We start from the raw sequence: 17734 nt of genomic DNA on the forward strand, positions 1-17734 counted from the left end.
TGCTGTGTGAAGAGCTGATGCCCTGAGAGAGTGACCAAGAAGGGAGAAAGATGTCTGCAGGTCAAACAGGCACCTGGGATTCCATAAAATGGATGCAAGTTAACTTTAAATCATAAGGGGTAAGCTGTGTAGGTCAGGTATTTACAAAGGGGTCCACGAAATGGATTTTAGCAAACTTCCTTTAAGTTTAACATCTGTTTAACTTTTAAAAACATACGCTGATGCATTTATTTCTTGTTCAAGATTTATCGAAGGAAACATAATTCCATGAGGACACGCTGCTACCATTGTGATAAATGGATTGGTCATGCTCAGTGACAAAAGTGTCTCCCGGACCAGACTCTACTCAGGCTGCTCTGAGTCTTTTTCTCCACAAGGCCCCCACACTGGCCTATAAAGACTTGAACAAGTTCAACAGCTCAAGGTCACACCGCTACATGACTCTAGCCCCCTTAAAGTACTTGCCTACGAAAACTCAAGGCTGCCAAAATAACTGATTGTTGGTTCCAGCCACCCCTGCAGACAAGCCTCTGTGGAAGGGCAGGAGCCTGACTTCTGTCAGCACCAGTGAAACCCAGATGGCTTCACACTGACCAAACCTTCTTCCTGCTTTCTGCAATTTTCACTTCCCCGACTCTGCTGAGCCCCTGCTGACCCCTCCCTACTCCCTGAATTTCCCTTTAAAATGCCCAGTCACCTCTGGGCTAACTGATGTTGAGCCCAGTTTCACATTGGTCTCTTTTCTCTATTGCAATAGTATATTATGGAAGAAAATCTGTGCTGATCGCTTTAACTACTGTCTGGCTGTGTTTATCCTTGACACTAGAAAATAACCAAAGTCAAATTCCCCAAAGCATATAGTATTCACATTCATATATATATAGTTTTAAAAATTGTGACTTTAAGTATAAATTTAAAAGAAATATTAACTAATTTAGGAAATCTGGCTAATATAGATTCTTGATTTTTTATAAGTTCTGTATGTTTATCTATTAAAATGGAACCATCACTTACAAACACTACTGTGCGCTTTTTAGTTCCCTCACAGGAAACCTCTGGTAGCCACAGACACTGTGAGTGGGCATCTCTTAATGATTTACTGCAGAGCCATGCCTCAGGCTATCCCTCTTCTGATCTTCTCCAAGCTCTAGGGAGCATGCTTCTTTCTCAGACATCATTGATTTTGGCAGAGCACCTCCTTCCTTTTTCTAGGCCTTCCAGATGAATTCTGCTCTTTTGAAAAGGTGCTTGCTGCTAGGGAGAGGGCCCTTGGCTGTGTGCAGATCTTCAGTCCTAATTTACTAGGGACCTGGCACCAACTCAAAGCTATTATCAGGGATCGCCACTTATGGAATTTGCACCACAGGATCCGGCTTATGGAATTGAGTGACTATATCCTGGACGTAAGACAGTGTGGTAGTGTGGAAGGAAAGGAAACAGGAGAAAGGAATTGGGTTGAGGGGCTGGAAGAGGAGCAAGGCTCTGGCAAGACTGGCTGAACCTCATGGAACACTCCAGCCAAACACGACTGACTGAGTCCTCGCCCCAGCTCAGGGCCCTCCTGGGGCAACCTGAACAGTGGCAGTCTGAGCTGGGAGTAGGAAAGTATGGGTGGAGGTGTACTGGCTTGACAGTGCTCTCCCCACAAAATTCATGTTCACCTAAAACGTGGGAATAGGACCTTAGTTGGAAACAGGGTCTTTGCAGATGTAATCAAGTTATTATGAGGCCATACTAAGTTAAGGTTGGACCCTAAATCCAAAGAAAGGAGAGGGAAATTTGGAGACAAAGACACACAGGACGAGGGAGGGCGTGTGAAAATGGAGACAGAGATTGGGGAGTTGAAGGTACAAGCCAAGGAAAGCTAAGGGTGGCCGGCAACTACCAGCAGCTGAAAAGAGGCAGGAAGGATCCTTCCCTAGAGCCTTGAGAGGGAGTGCAGCCCTGCTCACACCTTGACTTCGGACTTCTAGCCTTCTGAGGTGTCAGACAGTAAGTTTCTGCTGCTTTAAGCCACGGAGTTTGTTAATTAACACAGCACTACCAGGAAGCTAATACAGTGGGTGGACCCTGGAGGAGAAAACTTGGATAGACTGAGGTTCTATCTGTGAGATGACCTTAAACCACCTTAATTATCTTCCTCAAATTCTGGTACTTGACACACAAATTTGTGATACTTGATGGGGAGACAGTGTGGGAAACCTGTGTTTCCTTTTTTGGCAAACATTAAATACTGACAGAAATAAAGCAGTTATGAAAATAAATATAAACTAACTCCTTTCAAATCTTCAAACAAACAGTTGCAAGAGTCCAGTTTACATTTATTTGGTCTGCTAGTCCCAGGGCAATACAGGCGATGAGCATCCGACTGCCTTTGCTGTTCTACCCACAGCTGGCTGCTTGCTTTGTGGCAATAGGTGCTGTCTAATGTTCTCTGGGGTCACTGAAATGCGATCGGCCTAAACTCCTCCAGCCAAAGAAGCACCTTTCTCTAGAATCTCGTTATCAGTATCACAGATGGCACAGCTTGTGTTCTGGTCCAATTTCATAGACTTATAGCAGAATTTTAGATTAAAATGGAAAGCCAGGGAGGGCAATTCAAACCACTGATCAATGCCTGGTAATTAAGGATGGATCAAATAATAAAAATTAAAACAAAACTATTTTTTTCAGCCATTGAAAATAAAAGAGACAAAGTAATATTGAGAGTAATGCAGAAATTTTATTTAAGGAAAATTAATTTTGCATTTCTACATTAGTTTTTATGAAGTAAACGTAGGAATACAGCGTGTAATTTTTTTTTTAAGTAGCAACAGGATTTTACCAGGCTGGTCTCAAACTCCTGTCCTCAAGCAATCTGCCTACCTTGGCCTCCCACAGTGCTGCAACTACAGGTGTACAATGTGATAGTGGGACTGAATGGTCTCTCTCATTCCTCTGCTAAGCACTAGGACTTTAGAAGAAAAGCCTCTCCACCTGATCCTACTGACCCTAAGTGCCCCTCCTCCAGGCAGGACTTGACACCTTAATGTTAAAAATGACTCAAAATTTCCCTGTGCTGTAGATTTGTCTCTGTAACAACTTGACGTGAAAATTTCCCTCTCACTATAGCATGGTGTACTGATCCTTGATCCTTGTTTTCCCTTATAAAGAATGACTAGACTAGGACTTAAACAATAAAATGCCGTTTTATTAATAGCATGGGATACATGTGAGTGTCCTTGTGTTCCAGATTTGCCACTGTAACAATTTACATACAAATTGCCCTCTGACTCTAGCAAGTAGTACTAACCCCTGATCCCTTTTTTAAATCCCTTGCAGAGAATTATTAGACTAGTACTTCGCAGTATAATGCCCTTTTAATAAGCACATGGAATGCATGAGAGTTTCCTTGTGTTCTAGATGTGCCTCTGTGACAACATGCATGCAAACTGCTCTCTGACTCTAACGTTGGCTACTGATCCATGATCCTTGCTTCTCTCTCCTTTTAGAAAACGGCTATACTAGGAATGAACAGCATAATATCAACAAAAATGACAACCAAAGTTTAAGTTCTAAGCCTCTTGAAAGGGAGGAACAAATATATAGATTACAGGAGTGTCTGGAAAGGATGCATGTTCCCCAGAGGACAACATTTCAGATGTGGGTCGCCACAACAGAAGAGTGGGGGCTGAGTCGCCAGGCAGATTCTCAGTAAGCTACACAGCACCACCTGGGGGCACAGGTGGGAGCCTTCTCCAAACTCGAAGTTACTACCTGTAGTCAGTTTTTCCATCAGTGGGCCTCGAAATGTTGGTGTTTAAGAGTTGTTGTCATGAGGTAACTTCCTTCCCCAGAGAAGAGTTCTCCAGGATCTTTTTTGGTTGTGCATAAAAGAGAGTGAGGTGAAGGGACCTGGTGGGCTCACAGCGCAGGGTGCAGGGATCTTTTATCTACGTCCTCCACTGTGCCTGATCACCGGAGATCTGAAGTCTCTCTGGCTCTGTGTATAAACCTGTTTTCTGCCCCAGGTGGCATTCTGAACGCACAGCTTGGGGTGGAGGGCCCAATGGCTCCACTACTTCACATCCGGGATTTCAACCTGCTCTGTGGTGTTTTAGCTCTTTGTTTTATCCTGCCTTTTGTTTTTTTTGAAACACAAATTCAACTTACTACCTGTTTTTAAATGAAAAGAGTCAAAAAATATGATCTTATAACCTGTGAAAATGAGATGAAGTTCCACTTTCTGTGTCTGTAGAGACAGTTTGACTGGAGTGCAGCACCAGCACCCACTCACGCACTGTTTACAGTTACTTGCTTCTTAACACAGCAAAGCTAAAGGCTTCACACATATACCATGGGGTCTGTAAAGCTGAAAACACAGAGAAAGCTTATTGGCCCCTGATAGCAAACAAATCATGTGCAGGCCCAAGAGGTGAAAGAAAAGAGGGGGTAACATCAGGAAGACAGAAAAGTAAGAGGTAAATTTTGTAATGCAGGAAGTCAGCCAGGCATTGACACCTAACCCCTTTGCCCCCTTGCCTGTGACACTAATAGGAAGAATTATTGTCAGTTCTTCAAGAAATTCATGCACAGACCAGATAGGAAATTTACCTCATGAGAGAACTGCCCTCCTAGAAACGGAATCCAAAAATCCCCAACGAGTTTCTTCCATTAACCACTTAACTAAATATTCTCTACAAGTGCTCAAATTATTAGAGCATTATTAGAGCAAATTATCAAAACAATGTTGAGAATTTAAAGTATATATAGTATCTACATATTATATATACTATATAATAACTCATTGAAAAACATATAGCATAAGGGTTTATTAATGTTTATTAAAGTCTGATGTTCAGTTCCTGTACTTATGCAGCTAAATCCAAATACAGATATTTTTTAGCTTACCATGCATAGAATATTTTATGAGCCATAGACCCACCATTTCAATGCAACCAAAGGAGCAGAAATTTTTAAATTTAAAAAAATTTTTCTTAGCCCTATGAAATTGAATTCATATAAATCCCTAATAGACAAAAAGGATGTGTATAAAGATTAAATCAATTTGATATACCAACATGCTTAAAATCTCCTTATTAAATTGCGCTTACAATAGGCTGTGCATGGTACAAAGAAAACTCAGTAAAATAAGACTCATACAACCCAGACAGTATCTGCATTGGGAATTTCGTACTATTTTCTAAAATGTGGGACATTCAGGAAATGTCCACTTCCCCCTAGCTAGCTGGTAAGTGACCCTTTGATCATATGCCTCACATCTCATCTCAGTCTTACAGGGACAGCCAGTTTCAACACCAGAAGCTCCTGTGTTGTCACAATGAAGAGGCTGGAGGCTACCATGTAAGCGACCCACTAGCCCCGACTTCACCCCAACCAGGCCAGACACAATCAGACACAATCTTGTGCTCCCCGCCATGTGACAAAGGTTACTACCACTGGCAAATTCTGAGTTCAGTGTGCAAAGGTGCTATCAGTTTCAGAATCTGCTCTTTGCCCTGAAAATCAAGTAAAATGCATTCTTTTGTGTTATGTAACAGATGAGAAGGAGATGACTTTGCAGAGTTTTACGTTGATACGAGAAAGAAGTGGCACTGAACACTTCCAAAGGGTCAATGGTGACTCCATGAAAAAGACTTTATGATCGTCAGGAGCCTCCTGTCCTCACAGAAGCTACACCAGCATTCTTTCTGGAGATTATATGATCTCTGTAGCCAGCTGTCAATGGTAAATAAAAAAGAAAGGGAAAGATACCGAGGAACAGTATTTTGTTCTGATCAGGATACACTTAGTTCAGCACTTGACTGTGGTAACTCAGGTCTCCGAGGTTTCACTAGAATGTGGAAAGCTCTGGAAACTCAAAGGGAAGGCACATTTAACTGGACTTTTTATTTATTCTTTTTAAGACAGAGTCTCACTCTGTCACCAGGCTGCAGTGCAGAGGCATGATCTCAGCTCACTGCAATCTCTGCCTCCCTGGTTCAAGCAATTCTCCTGCCTCAGCCTCTCAAGTAGCTGGAACTACAGGCGCCCGCCACCATGCCCAGCTAATTTTTTTGTATTTTTATACAGACAGGGTTTCACCATGTTGGCCAGGCTGGTCTCAAACTCCTGACCTCAAGTGATCCACCTGCCTTGGCCTCCCAAAATGCTGGGATTACAGGTGTGAGCCACCGCGCCCGGCCTTAACTGGACTTTTTCTTTCATTGGCTTTCTTAAGATCTGGAGAACCTGACCAACTATCTCAAAATACTGACCATCCTCAGAAAAATATTTGATTTTGTGTCTTCTTTGATTTGCCAGAAAGCTGCTTACAGTACTAATTTCATTTACTTTGAATCACTTTTCAGGTTGCTACTTCTAAGGATCTATCACTACAAAATAAATGTATAAAACAGCTATTTAAATAGCTTATGATTAATAGCCAAAGGAAAAGATATAAACTAGGAAATGTTAACATAATAGCTCATTCAATTTTCCTGATTTTCTACTATAGCTCTCTACGTGATTAAACAATGTAAATTCTCTTACCTAAACAAGCACAAGTATTATAAAACCCAATCTGAAGAAGGCATTTAACTCATCATAGAGAATGCCATACCTGAGGTTCTCAATAAAAGCAGCCTGGTAATGGCCTACAAGGCCAGGGTCAAACTTCTCCTTCTCCGTTTCACTTCTCTGAACCTGTATCCTCACCTATATAATGCAAATAAGAACAACCCTGACTACGTCACAAAACAAACATAAAAGTGCAAATGATATAAAGATTGGGAAAGAGTTTCAGTTTTTAATTTCTTCACAAATAAGAGGTAACAGAAAAGTATTCTTCTTTTAAATAACTCACATCAAAAATGGATTCATTTTGCCTTATGCATTCAACAATAAGACAAAAATAACAGAATACTTTAAGTTATAGTAATCCCAAACTAATTTTAAAGTTCTTAACCTAATTTGTGGACTACTTACTATAAAATATCATAGTTTCCTATTGTCAGTTTTTTTTTGCAAATATTTCGTAGAAATTTCAGTTTTATGGCTAGAGCTTTGTTGTGAGGAGTTTCTGTTGATGGTGTCTCTGTCAATAGTCTCAAATATTAAAGTCTTGCTCTTACAGTCTACTCTCTAAGGAATCCTCTAGAAAGGAGAGAGTAAGACTTTCCCTGTATTCTTGTGTCTACCATGCTATGGAGATGAAAGGTCCCACCGTATAGAAGTGGTGCAGAAACCACCTCAGGAGAGTAGGCGTGGTGCAAGGTGCTCCTGACCTCACTCAAACCTGCCCATGACCCTGGGCCCAAGTCCCCATGACCCAGGTGCTTGGGGCGTATGAGAGACACCTGTCTTCCCTGATAAGAGTGTATGATTCTGTTGGGGATGAGGAGATGCACTTATCCACAACACTTATGTGAAAATCCACATTTGTGTCTACTCACTACAGGCTTTCTACCTCATCTGCACAGGAGCTTTGCCAAAACGCAACTCCAAAATCCTTGAATGGCTTCTTGCCATTTGAAAAAGAATAACTATTGTTGTATGTGGTAAAACACCTACAATATAAAATGTACTATTTTAATGATTTCTCAGTGTACAATTCTGTGGCATTCAGTACATTCACATTGTTGTACAGCCATCACCACCATCCATGTCCAGAACGTGTTCATCTCCCCAAGGTGAAACTCTGTCCCCATTAAATGCTAAAACCTCCATCCCCCTCCCCCAGCCCCTGGCAATCACAATTCTACTTTCTGCCTCTATGGATTTGACAACTCTAGGGACATCATACTGAAGCAGGAGAATAGGGTCTGGAGGCAGGGAACCGAAAGCTGATTCATGCTGACTTCCCAGAACTCAATCAAAAGGAAAACCCCAACTTTCCATGCCCAAGTAACAAAAGGACCGGATGCTATTCCCTTTGCAAGCCTCTCCTACCTTCTCTGTGTGGCAGATGGAAAACTGAAAGTATTTCTCATTGGTTGCTTTGTGCAACCATTTCTACTACTGGCGCCAGGAGGCTGTGAGCGGGTGCTGGGACTCGGGGCAAGCTGGCAGCGCTCTACACCTGGATGCTCACCTAAAAGTCACTGCCCTCCCCACTCCCTCGTCCTGACTGCAGTGTGCAGAGAGTGCTGGCACCTAACACCCCTCAAAGCCTGTCTGTGCAGCTCCACAGTGCTGTCCTATGCTGTGAGCACACCCCTCCCGGAGGGGCAGTGACTTGATTCAACCCATTGTGGTCATTTATCTACTCATTTCCTCTCCTTTGAATCGAGAGGTCCTTGAGGTAAGGATTTCTCTTGTTCATTATCCTATACTCCTAAAGACTTAGAAATCCACAGGAGAACCACCACACATTTAGAAACAGAAACTGGGCCAGGTGTGGTGGCCCATTCCTGTAATCCTAGCACTTTGGGAGGCTGAGGCAGGAGGATCACTTGAGCCCAGGAGTTTGAGACCAGCCTGAACAATATAGTAGGGCCCTGTCTCTACAGAAAAGAAAAAAATAATTAGCTGGGCATGGTGGCACACATCTGAAGTGTCAGCTACTTGAGAGGCCAAGGTGGGAGGATCGCTTGGGTTTGGGGGGATCACTTGAGCCAGGGAGGTCAAGGCTGCAGTGAGCCATGACTGCACCACTACACTCCAGCCTTGGCAACAGAGTGAGATCCTGTGTCAAACAAACAAAGCAAAAAATATAAATTGTAATTCTTTGAGAAACATCTCCACATGCGCAGTGAGGTAATATCTAGGATGATCAGAAGCAAAGATTTGTATCTTATTCTCCTTAGTCTAGGATGTCTTCATTACAATTTACTAAATAACAAGGCAATTAGCTGCCTATGAAAGTCACTATATTCAGAAAAGAGGAATCATGTCCATATACATCATTGAATAAGCTGATTTTTTTTTTTTTTTTTTGAGACGGAGTCTCGCTCCATCGCCCAGGCTGGAGTGCAGTGGCGTGATCTTGGCTCACTGCAAGCTCCGCCCCGCGGGTTCACGCCTTTCTCCTGCCTCAGCCTCCCAAGTAGCTGGGACTACAGGCGCCTGCCACCACGCCCGGCTAATTTTTTGTATTTTTAGTAGAGACGGGGTTTCACCGTGTTAGCCAGGATGGTCTCGATCGATCTCCTGACCTCGTGATCCGCCCGTCTCGGCCTCCCAAAGTGCTGGGATTACAGGCATGAGCCACCGTGCCTGGCCAATAAGCTGATACTTTAAAGGAAAAGGGGGGTAAGAATTTTCATTTACATTTACATTTGACTGGCAAATGGGCTTCTTCCTCCCTACGATCATAAATTTTCCTGAACATGGGGCTAATTCGATTTGTTAAACGGAAAAGGAACACAGCGTAAGTTGAATGTGTTACCATGACTATCAGCGTACAATTTTCCTTTTCGCTTGTTGTGTGTGTCCTTTAATTGTGCTGTTATCCAAGGAGTACAATCTGCCTAAGTAAAAATCCCTGAGGTCCAGCTTTGCCAGCAGAGCCTCTCCAGTGACTGAGAATCAGCTGAGTGCCCCAAATCGAGACCACCACCAGAAACAGAGCTGGACGAGGCAGAGTCCCAGAGCACTGGGGACTTCTCCACATGGGTTATATATGGCCTTAAAGGGCTCAGCCCTGTGGCCCGTGTCAGAACACATCTTCTCCCCTTTGTACTCTGATGTTGTCTACCTCAACAGAAGGTCACCGCCACATCATCTGGGGCAGTAGAGCGCCGTGGCTAAGAGCTATGGACTCTTCATTCCCCACCTGGGTTCGAGGCCAGCCTCCATAATCAGAGGCTGCAAGCTTTTGGACAAGTAACTTGACCCCTGCAGTCCTACCTGCCATTCCCTGTGCTAAGAACGACTGCTTCTTAGCGGCAGCAGGAGGCTGACACATACCCCCACGAGTGAAAGCACTGAGAGCATGACATGCAGTGAGTCCTCAATCCTTGTGCGCCAACACGACCATAGTGGACACCAACAAGGAAAAGTGGCATGAATACCCTTCAGGTGCATGTTTCCTGAACATGGCACAGAGAATGTGTTCTGGGGTTCCTAGGCACTGTCCATCTTAATGAGACTCGAAGCCCCAACACCATGGGTAGATCTAACTGGCATAGCCCCAGCACCGAGCTGTGAAATCTGGCTGAGGAGAGGCCAGGAATGACAGGCAGGTGGAGACACAGTTTGTGCCATGTACACAAATGGGTCCCTCTTCTCTGTGAGGCTCCTGCCACCTAGGTGTTATACTGCCCCTCAACACTGAGGCCTGCTGCCCAGACTTAGAAAGTAATGGATTATCAGAGCGGCCTATAAACCAAGGGCTATAATTCTTCTGCTGGCTTCCTTCTTGGCCTGGAAGCTGACCTGGGTGCTTTCTGGTTCCTAAAGGTAACAGCTGGCCCTGAAGCCACTGGCACAGGAGACGGAACAAGAGATGTGACTGTGTCAGTGTGGACATATGAAAATCTACAGGACTGTAAGGGTGTGGACAGCACAATACCTCCATCACTAAGGAGGACAAACCAAAGCAGCACAGCTTGCCTGCTGAGGTCTTCTGGAAGCTGTCCTTGACACAAGAATCATGTTAGCACTGCATGGACTAATGCAACCTTGTAAGTGCTCCCAGGCAGGAAGTGCTCTGAGCGCCTTCCCATCCCAAGGGATGTCCAGCATTTCAGGGATCCACAGTGACAATTCACTTAAGAGCCTAGGAAAAAGATGTCCTCACTTTTGTTAGACCTACTTCCAAAAAAAAAAAAAAATTGACTAACAATTTAATTAAAGCATTTGGGATTTCTGTCCCATTAATCTATAGGTACTTGCTCTGGATCTTGGTGAATTATGTCAGCGGCCTCATTCCATAAAGGTGCATGTAGGTGAGTGTAGGTGAGCATATCTCTGTGTGCGTGTGGGTCTACACACAAATACAGTGGCATCATAAGACAAGGGGTGAAATGAGGTACCTTACATAGTTAAACACTGAGTAACGGTTATCTCCAGGGAGTAGGAGAGTGGGAGTTAGAAGGGCTTCCAATTTTAATGCTATACATTTTTGTACCGTGTGAAATAAGTGTAATTTGTGTAATTAAAGAAAAAAAAAAAGGCCCAGTGTGGTGGCTCATGTCTGTAATCCCAGCACTTTGGGAGGCTGAGGAAGGAGGATTGCTTGAGGTAGAACTTTTGAGACCAGACTGGGCAACATATCAAGACTCTGTCTCTACAAAGAAAAAAAGAAAAAAACCTTAGTGGGTGTGGTGGCATATAATTGCAGTCCTAGCCACGCCAGAAGCTGAGGTGAAAGGATTGCTTCAGCCCAGCAGTTCGAGGCTGCAGTGAACTATGATAGCACCACTGCACTGCAGCCTGGGTGACAGAATGAGACTGTGTCTCCAATGGAAAAAAAAGCATATCATGATTGTGTTTTTTTTTTTTATCCTGAAGGGATATTCTCCCTACTTAAGATCATCCTTTCATTCCTCTAGTGACAAATTTCATGATGTGAAAAATGATGTGTTTCATGAGACACACTGGAAAGGAAAATCTCCTTTACTGAATCCACCAATTCAAATGCTAATCTCCTCCAGAAAAACCCTCACACACACACTCCAAAGAATGTTCCGTCTGGACACCTCATGGCCCAGTCAAGCGGGGTGCATGTCTTTTACCATCACCCTGGCCTTCCTCTGGCCCATCTCTTCTAGGCTGCAGGCGTTGTGTGCCACAAACCCAGAGGATTCTCCCCAAGTGCAGGTTGCATTCTGACATGCCTCCTTTTAAAAATCCCAAAGGTTCTCCCTATCCAGAAAGCAAACAGATGAGCTGGGGAATAAGAAGCTCAACTCATAGAGCCACAATTCCTCTCTGAAGTTTGTGAGCCATGAGAAGCTTGGCTTCATGCTGTATAGAAGCAAACTCACTGGCTGACTGGAATCCTCCACAGGTGCCGTTTTCCTTTTGAAATGGCTTCTCCCATCTGTATCTCTTATGTTCTTGTGGACTCCCCCGAGGTCACCCCCTACCCCAGGAGCGGCCACTACTCCAAGAATATCTTGCTTTACTTAATTCTATATCCCTTTGGCATCTCTTTCCTGAATTTCTCATTTTGCTGTGCAACAATATCCTACCACGGGTTTTCACTTGGATGCTGCAGATATGCCTGTCCCCTCTCCCCAAATGGATGACACACTCCATTAGGAAAGAGACCTTTCTCCTGTGTCCCCCCGAGCACTCACTCAGCACTACATGCACGAGAGTTCAGAGGAAAGAGAGGCAAGTTGTTAGCTGACTTCCAGAGGATGAGTGCCTTCCTGCCAGATGCTCCTAATGGAAAGGGTGGGGGTGTATCTGTTAACAGCCAGGAAGACAATGGTGTAAGAAAATAAACCAAGAACAAAATTAAAAAGAAAAAAAGTAGAAGGATGGAAACAACCATAATTACCTAAGTCAGCCTGAGGAGGAAGGCTTACTTACAAGAGGAAGACACAGCTTGGACAGAAAGAGGACTAGAGCCCATGTCATGTGCGTGGTGTCCATGTCATGGCTGGTGTGTGCTTTTCAACGAAGCCGAGCAGGGATGGAGAACGACCTTACTAACTCCTCAAGGTGGGATTCAGGGTGAGGACTGGATCCTCCTGGGTTAGGAGATGACACAAGTGCCTGCTAGGAGCCACTCACTGAGCCAGGTGTAACCACACATGCTCCAAGGTTGTCTTACAGCAATGCCCCAGGTGTTAGTCTGTTTGTGCTGCTATAACAAAATATCTGGGACTGGACACTTGTAAAGAACAGAAATGTATTTCTCACGCCTCTGGAGGCTGGGAAGTCCAAGATCAAGGCATCAGCAGGTCTGTCTCTGCAGAGGACTGCTCCTTGCTTCAAGATGGTACCTTGTTGCTGTACCCTCCAGAGGGGAGGAATGCTGTGTCCTCAGGTGACAGAGGAATGGAAGAGTAGGCCTTACCCTCTAGTCCTTTCATGACAGCCCTAATCCCATCCATGAGGCTCCACCTTCAGGACTTAATCACCTCCTGAAGGCCCCATCTCCTAATCCTATCATACTGGCAATTAAGTTTCAACACTAGATTTGGGGGACACATTCAGATCATAGTACCCCACGTGGGCATGTCAGTCAGTACTCCTAGTGTCCTAAGGGGACTGGGGCTGGACAGCAGGAGGAGTGCTCCGCTGCAGAGCTGTGACTGGACCCATCCTTTCTACCACACAGGCCACACCTGCTCCCTCCCCTCAGCCACCTAAGGGGAGCTCTGGCACCCATCCATGACTCTCCAGGGGGCCAGGGTTCTAGTTTGCTTTTTCTGCTCCAGATGGTCTGAGAGGGGGAAAGTAGGGGGCAGGAAGTTAACACCAGAGAGCCTGGTGCAGGCGGTGAGGGCCAAGAGATGCAGGGGAGAGCCAGCCAAGAGATGCAGGGGAGAGCCAGCCAAGAGATGCAGGGGAGAGCCAGCCAAGAGATGCAGGGGAGAGCCAGCCAAGAGATGCAGGGGAGAGCCGGCCAGGCTGAGGAACACATCTGCAAGGCAGGCTGTCCTTTCTACTGGCCCAGATACCACGCCCTGGGCTCTTCCTCTAGGAATCTCATGCTTCGTGAAAACACATGGGAAAGCAGAGAGCTGGGACAACAGAAAAAACTCCTGGGGGATTCTACACAATAAAAGGCACCAACTTTCTTCTTATTGGTCTTTGAATCCAAATTACCCTCGCTGAGTTATAATGAAATGTAGAATTTCATCTGTCCCAAGGAATTCATTACTAAAAGGATTTGTTCAAGATACAATGGAGGTAACCAGCATAGGCTATGTTTTAAACAAGATTTTCTGATATCCTAAGTGAAGATTTTTTTTAAGTAATGTGACATACATTTCCAGTTGTAATACGGTACCTATTTTTAAAATCCCTAGAAAACTCACAAGAGATGAACCACATGCATTTTTTCCTCTAAAATTTGTGCCACAATTTAAAAGTTTATTTTCCTAAAATAATTTAAGCCTTGGCTGACCGACAGTTTACATGGAACCATGAAGCCATATAAGAAATGCCTACAGAACTAACTGCTCAAAAGGATTTCCCACTGAGGACATCGTAGGCCCACCCACCTTTTCATAGAGAGGGCCTTCCAGAAACGTGATGATAGCAAATAGTCAGCTGATGTGCGAGTGCATCAGGGCCACTCTGCCTCGTCTTTCAAGTCCATTGGGTCCACCTTGTCTTCTTAGTGGCTAGACTGGCCCAGGCAAAGAGCCCTCCTATACCATGACCAGGCAGACTCGCCTCTGCTTCATAATCAGGGCAAAGATACACTTCTATACCATGATCAAGCCAAAGATACACCTCTGCACCATAATCAGGGGGCTGATTCCTTGGTGACTGGCCCAGGCAGACATGCCCCCACATCATACTCAGGCTGATGCCCTGGTGATTGGCCAAGGCAGACACACCCTGCAGCATAATCAGGCTGATTCCCTGGTGACTGGCCAAGGCAGACACCCACCTGTCCCCCACCTCACCCCACCCCGTCCCCCCCCCCCGCCCCCTACCACCCACCCACCAACAGCATAATCAGGCTGATCCCCTGGTGACTGACCAAGGCAGACACACCCCTGCAGCATAACTGGACTGATTCCTCGGTGACTGGCCAAGACAGACACACCCCCACAGAATAATCAAGCTGATTCCCTGGTTATTGGCCCAGGTAGTCATGTCCCTGCAGCATAATCAAGCTGATTCCCTGGTGACTGGCCCAAGCAGACACCCTCCTGCAGCCTAATCACAGCACACAGCCCCTGCAGCATGATCAGGGGCTGCTTCCCCTGGTAATCTACCATTCACTCCGGCAATTTAACTTGCTAAATACCTCCTTGGGTTCGGCTGTCGCTCTGAAAGCATGTGAAAAAGAATGATGTTGAATTAAAAAGCCCTCCCTACAGACAGCTTTCTTTTCTAAAGAGCTCAAGGTCATTTCCACAACCTAACATACCCTACCAGAAAATACTTCCAGAAGGAAAAGAAACGAAGTCAAGGGTTATATTATCATCTACACCTTAAGAACAGGAACAAAGTAGTAAGTGAGCAAAATGAACACCTAGAAGAAAGACTACAGCAGCAAGTTTCTCTGAATCTAGTCACCAGAGCAATGACGCTATAAGGTCACCTTCCGAGGGGAATTCAGGTTTGGCGCAGATAAAAGAGGAGATGGGAGGAGTGCAAAATGAATGGAAACTAGGTCTCCAAGAATGTTCTTTCAGGACAGAAGAGCTATTTTATCTTCATTTTTGTGACTGGTATAATATTGAGCAGAAACCCTAAGGAAGAACACATTTCTGGATTGGAATTAGGCACGGCCTGTCTTTCTGCTCTATACATTCAGTCCAACATTGTCCTCCTCTGGCTTGCTTTCCCTTCAGGTTAAGTATGATTTCTAATAATTTTGTCTTATCCTACACCTAACTCGTTTCAGAATACCAAAGCGGCACATCATCTGACCACTGTCCCTGCACATCATCTGAGCCAGCATCCCAGCATGATTTTAAGTTTCTTCTCTCCAGCATTACCTTGTGCATTTCTGTATACTCTTCAAGTCTTCTGCATGCTCTGCTCTGTCAAAGCACAGCTAATTGTGTATATGGTAATTTGTATGTCTTCAAAGATAATACAGAAATGGCCAACAAGCAAATGAAAAGATTCTTGCCATCCCCAATCATCAGATATGCAAATCAAAACCATAAAGAGATATCAACTCACACCCATTAGGATGACTACTATCAAAAAAGTCCAGGAAATGGCAAGAGTTGATGAGAATGTGGAGTAATTGGAACCCTTATAGATTTTTGGTGGGAATATACAATAGTGTTAACAACTATGGAAAACAATATGGTGGTCACTCAAAAAATTAATAATAAAATTACCATGGGATCCAGCAATTCCACTTCTGGGTATATCCCAAGAGACTAGAAAGCAGGATCTCAAAGAGATATTTGTACACTCATGTTTATATAAGCATTATTCACAAGAACAGCCAAGGCGTGGATGCCACCCAAATGTCCCTCAACAAATGAACTATGAATAAACAAAATGTGGTCTAACATACCATAGAATATTGTTCAGCCTTAAAAAGGAGGAAAATCCTATCACATGCTCTAACATGGATGAACCTTGAGGGCATTATGCTAAGTGAAATAAACCAATCAAAAAAGATAAATACTATATAACTCTCCTTATTTGAGGTACGGAGAGTAGTAAAAATCTTAGTAACAGAAAGTAGAATGGTGGCTGCCAGGGGTTGAGGGCAGGGCGAAATGGGGACTTGTTCAATGAGCACGAAGTTTCAGATTTGCAAGATGAAAAAGTTCTGGAGGTCAATTGTATAGCAACATGAATAGACTTAACACTACTGAACTGCCCACTTTAAAATAGGTAAAATGGTAAATTTTAGTGTGTGTGTCTGTGTCCTACCACAATTAAGTTTTTATATAGTAACTGTATGGATGTGTTTCACCAAGACTTATCAAGGTAACTTCATGTGCAAATGGTGCAGAAAGACACTAGATGCAGAGAACTGAGTATCACGATGCTCGTACCCATGCCTAAGATTCACAAACACTACCATTTTCAGCGGATGCAGACAGAGTGATTACAAAGGGTGTGTGTTTGCATGTGTGTGTGTGCTGCCCAGGAATGGTCAATCCACATGTTTGGACATATGTATAAATATAAATAATAACACACATTTCAAAAGTAGGTATGCTTCATATTAATATCATTTTAAATCCAAGATTACTCACATAACTGCTGTTTTTTTCCTCCCCTAGCACCAGGAATTCTAAAGACAGAGTATTCATCCTGTATATCCCAGAAAAATCTTCAAATAGTCTGTTTTCAAGGTCTGTAATCTAGAATATTCTTGAACAAGGAGCGTCAGGCAAGCCCGTTCTGACTGAATGTCAGTTAACAAGCACGGAGGGAACAAAGTTGTTTTTCCTTTCCGAAGAAAACTGGATACAAGTAAAGAAAGGGCTGAACGGCATATAAACACACAGGCTAAAAATGAATTCGACTTTTTACTTTTTTTTTTTTTTTAATTAAGCGTCTTTGGGGAGATTTAGCTGCTTATCAATTTGTTAAAGTTTGAATAGTTGCTGAAATATTAATCGTATATCTGATTTTGAAAAGAAAAAGGCAAAACCATCTATTAAGGTAAACTTTGAAGACATTCTGTCATTAACATAATCTTTATATATAGTAATATAAACAATACTCAAATGTTTTTGGAACCCAGAAATCACTGAAACTAACGCATATTATTTTAAGAAGCTTTTAAAGAGAAAATTGAATCACAGCATCCCACAGCATCAGCCAAACTCTTTCAGGAGCACCAGGAGGGACTTAGTTTAGATACTGAAGAAAAGAGGACAAACTAAGCATGCCCTACGCTAGACTTTAAAGGTGATTTACAAAACCATTGCTAATAGTCACAAACATAACCCTGCAAACAGCGAGGCAACCGCACCTGGCATGAGCGCAGCCGTGGGGAACACTTCCTTTAACTTCGTTCGGCTTTCTTCCACCAGCTCCTCTTTGGACATCGGGAGCTGCAAGACGTCTATTATAATCTGTGCCGCCTCTAATGCCTTCTTACCCATAACCAGGGACTTTACATCCCAGCTGTATTTCTTGTCATAGCGATCACATATTTCTTGAAACACCACTGAATACAGCCGTTCAGTAT

General features: G+C 43.8%; 1 protein-coding gene across 2 annotated transcripts in view; it reads right to left on the reverse strand.

Annotated features, from left to right (window-relative positions):
* PUDP (pseudouridine 5'-phosphatase) overlaps positions 1–17734 on the reverse strand; it is a 101663-nt gene that overhangs the window by 39069 nt on the left and 44860 nt on the right. For both annotated transcript variants that reach the window (XM_016943074.3, XM_016943076.4), the window contains exon 2: positions 17516–17734. In XM_016943074.3, coding sequence (XP_016798563.1) covers positions 17516–17734 — 219 coding nt within the window. The remainder of the gene's footprint in view (positions 1–17515) is intronic.

This window comes from Pan troglodytes, chromosome X (assembly GCF_028858775.2).
Source record: "Pan troglodytes isolate AG18354 chromosome X, NHGRI_mPanTro3-v2.0_pri, whole genome shotgun sequence".
Taxonomy (NCBI): domain Eukaryota; kingdom Metazoa; phylum Chordata; class Mammalia; order Primates; family Hominidae; genus Pan; species Pan troglodytes.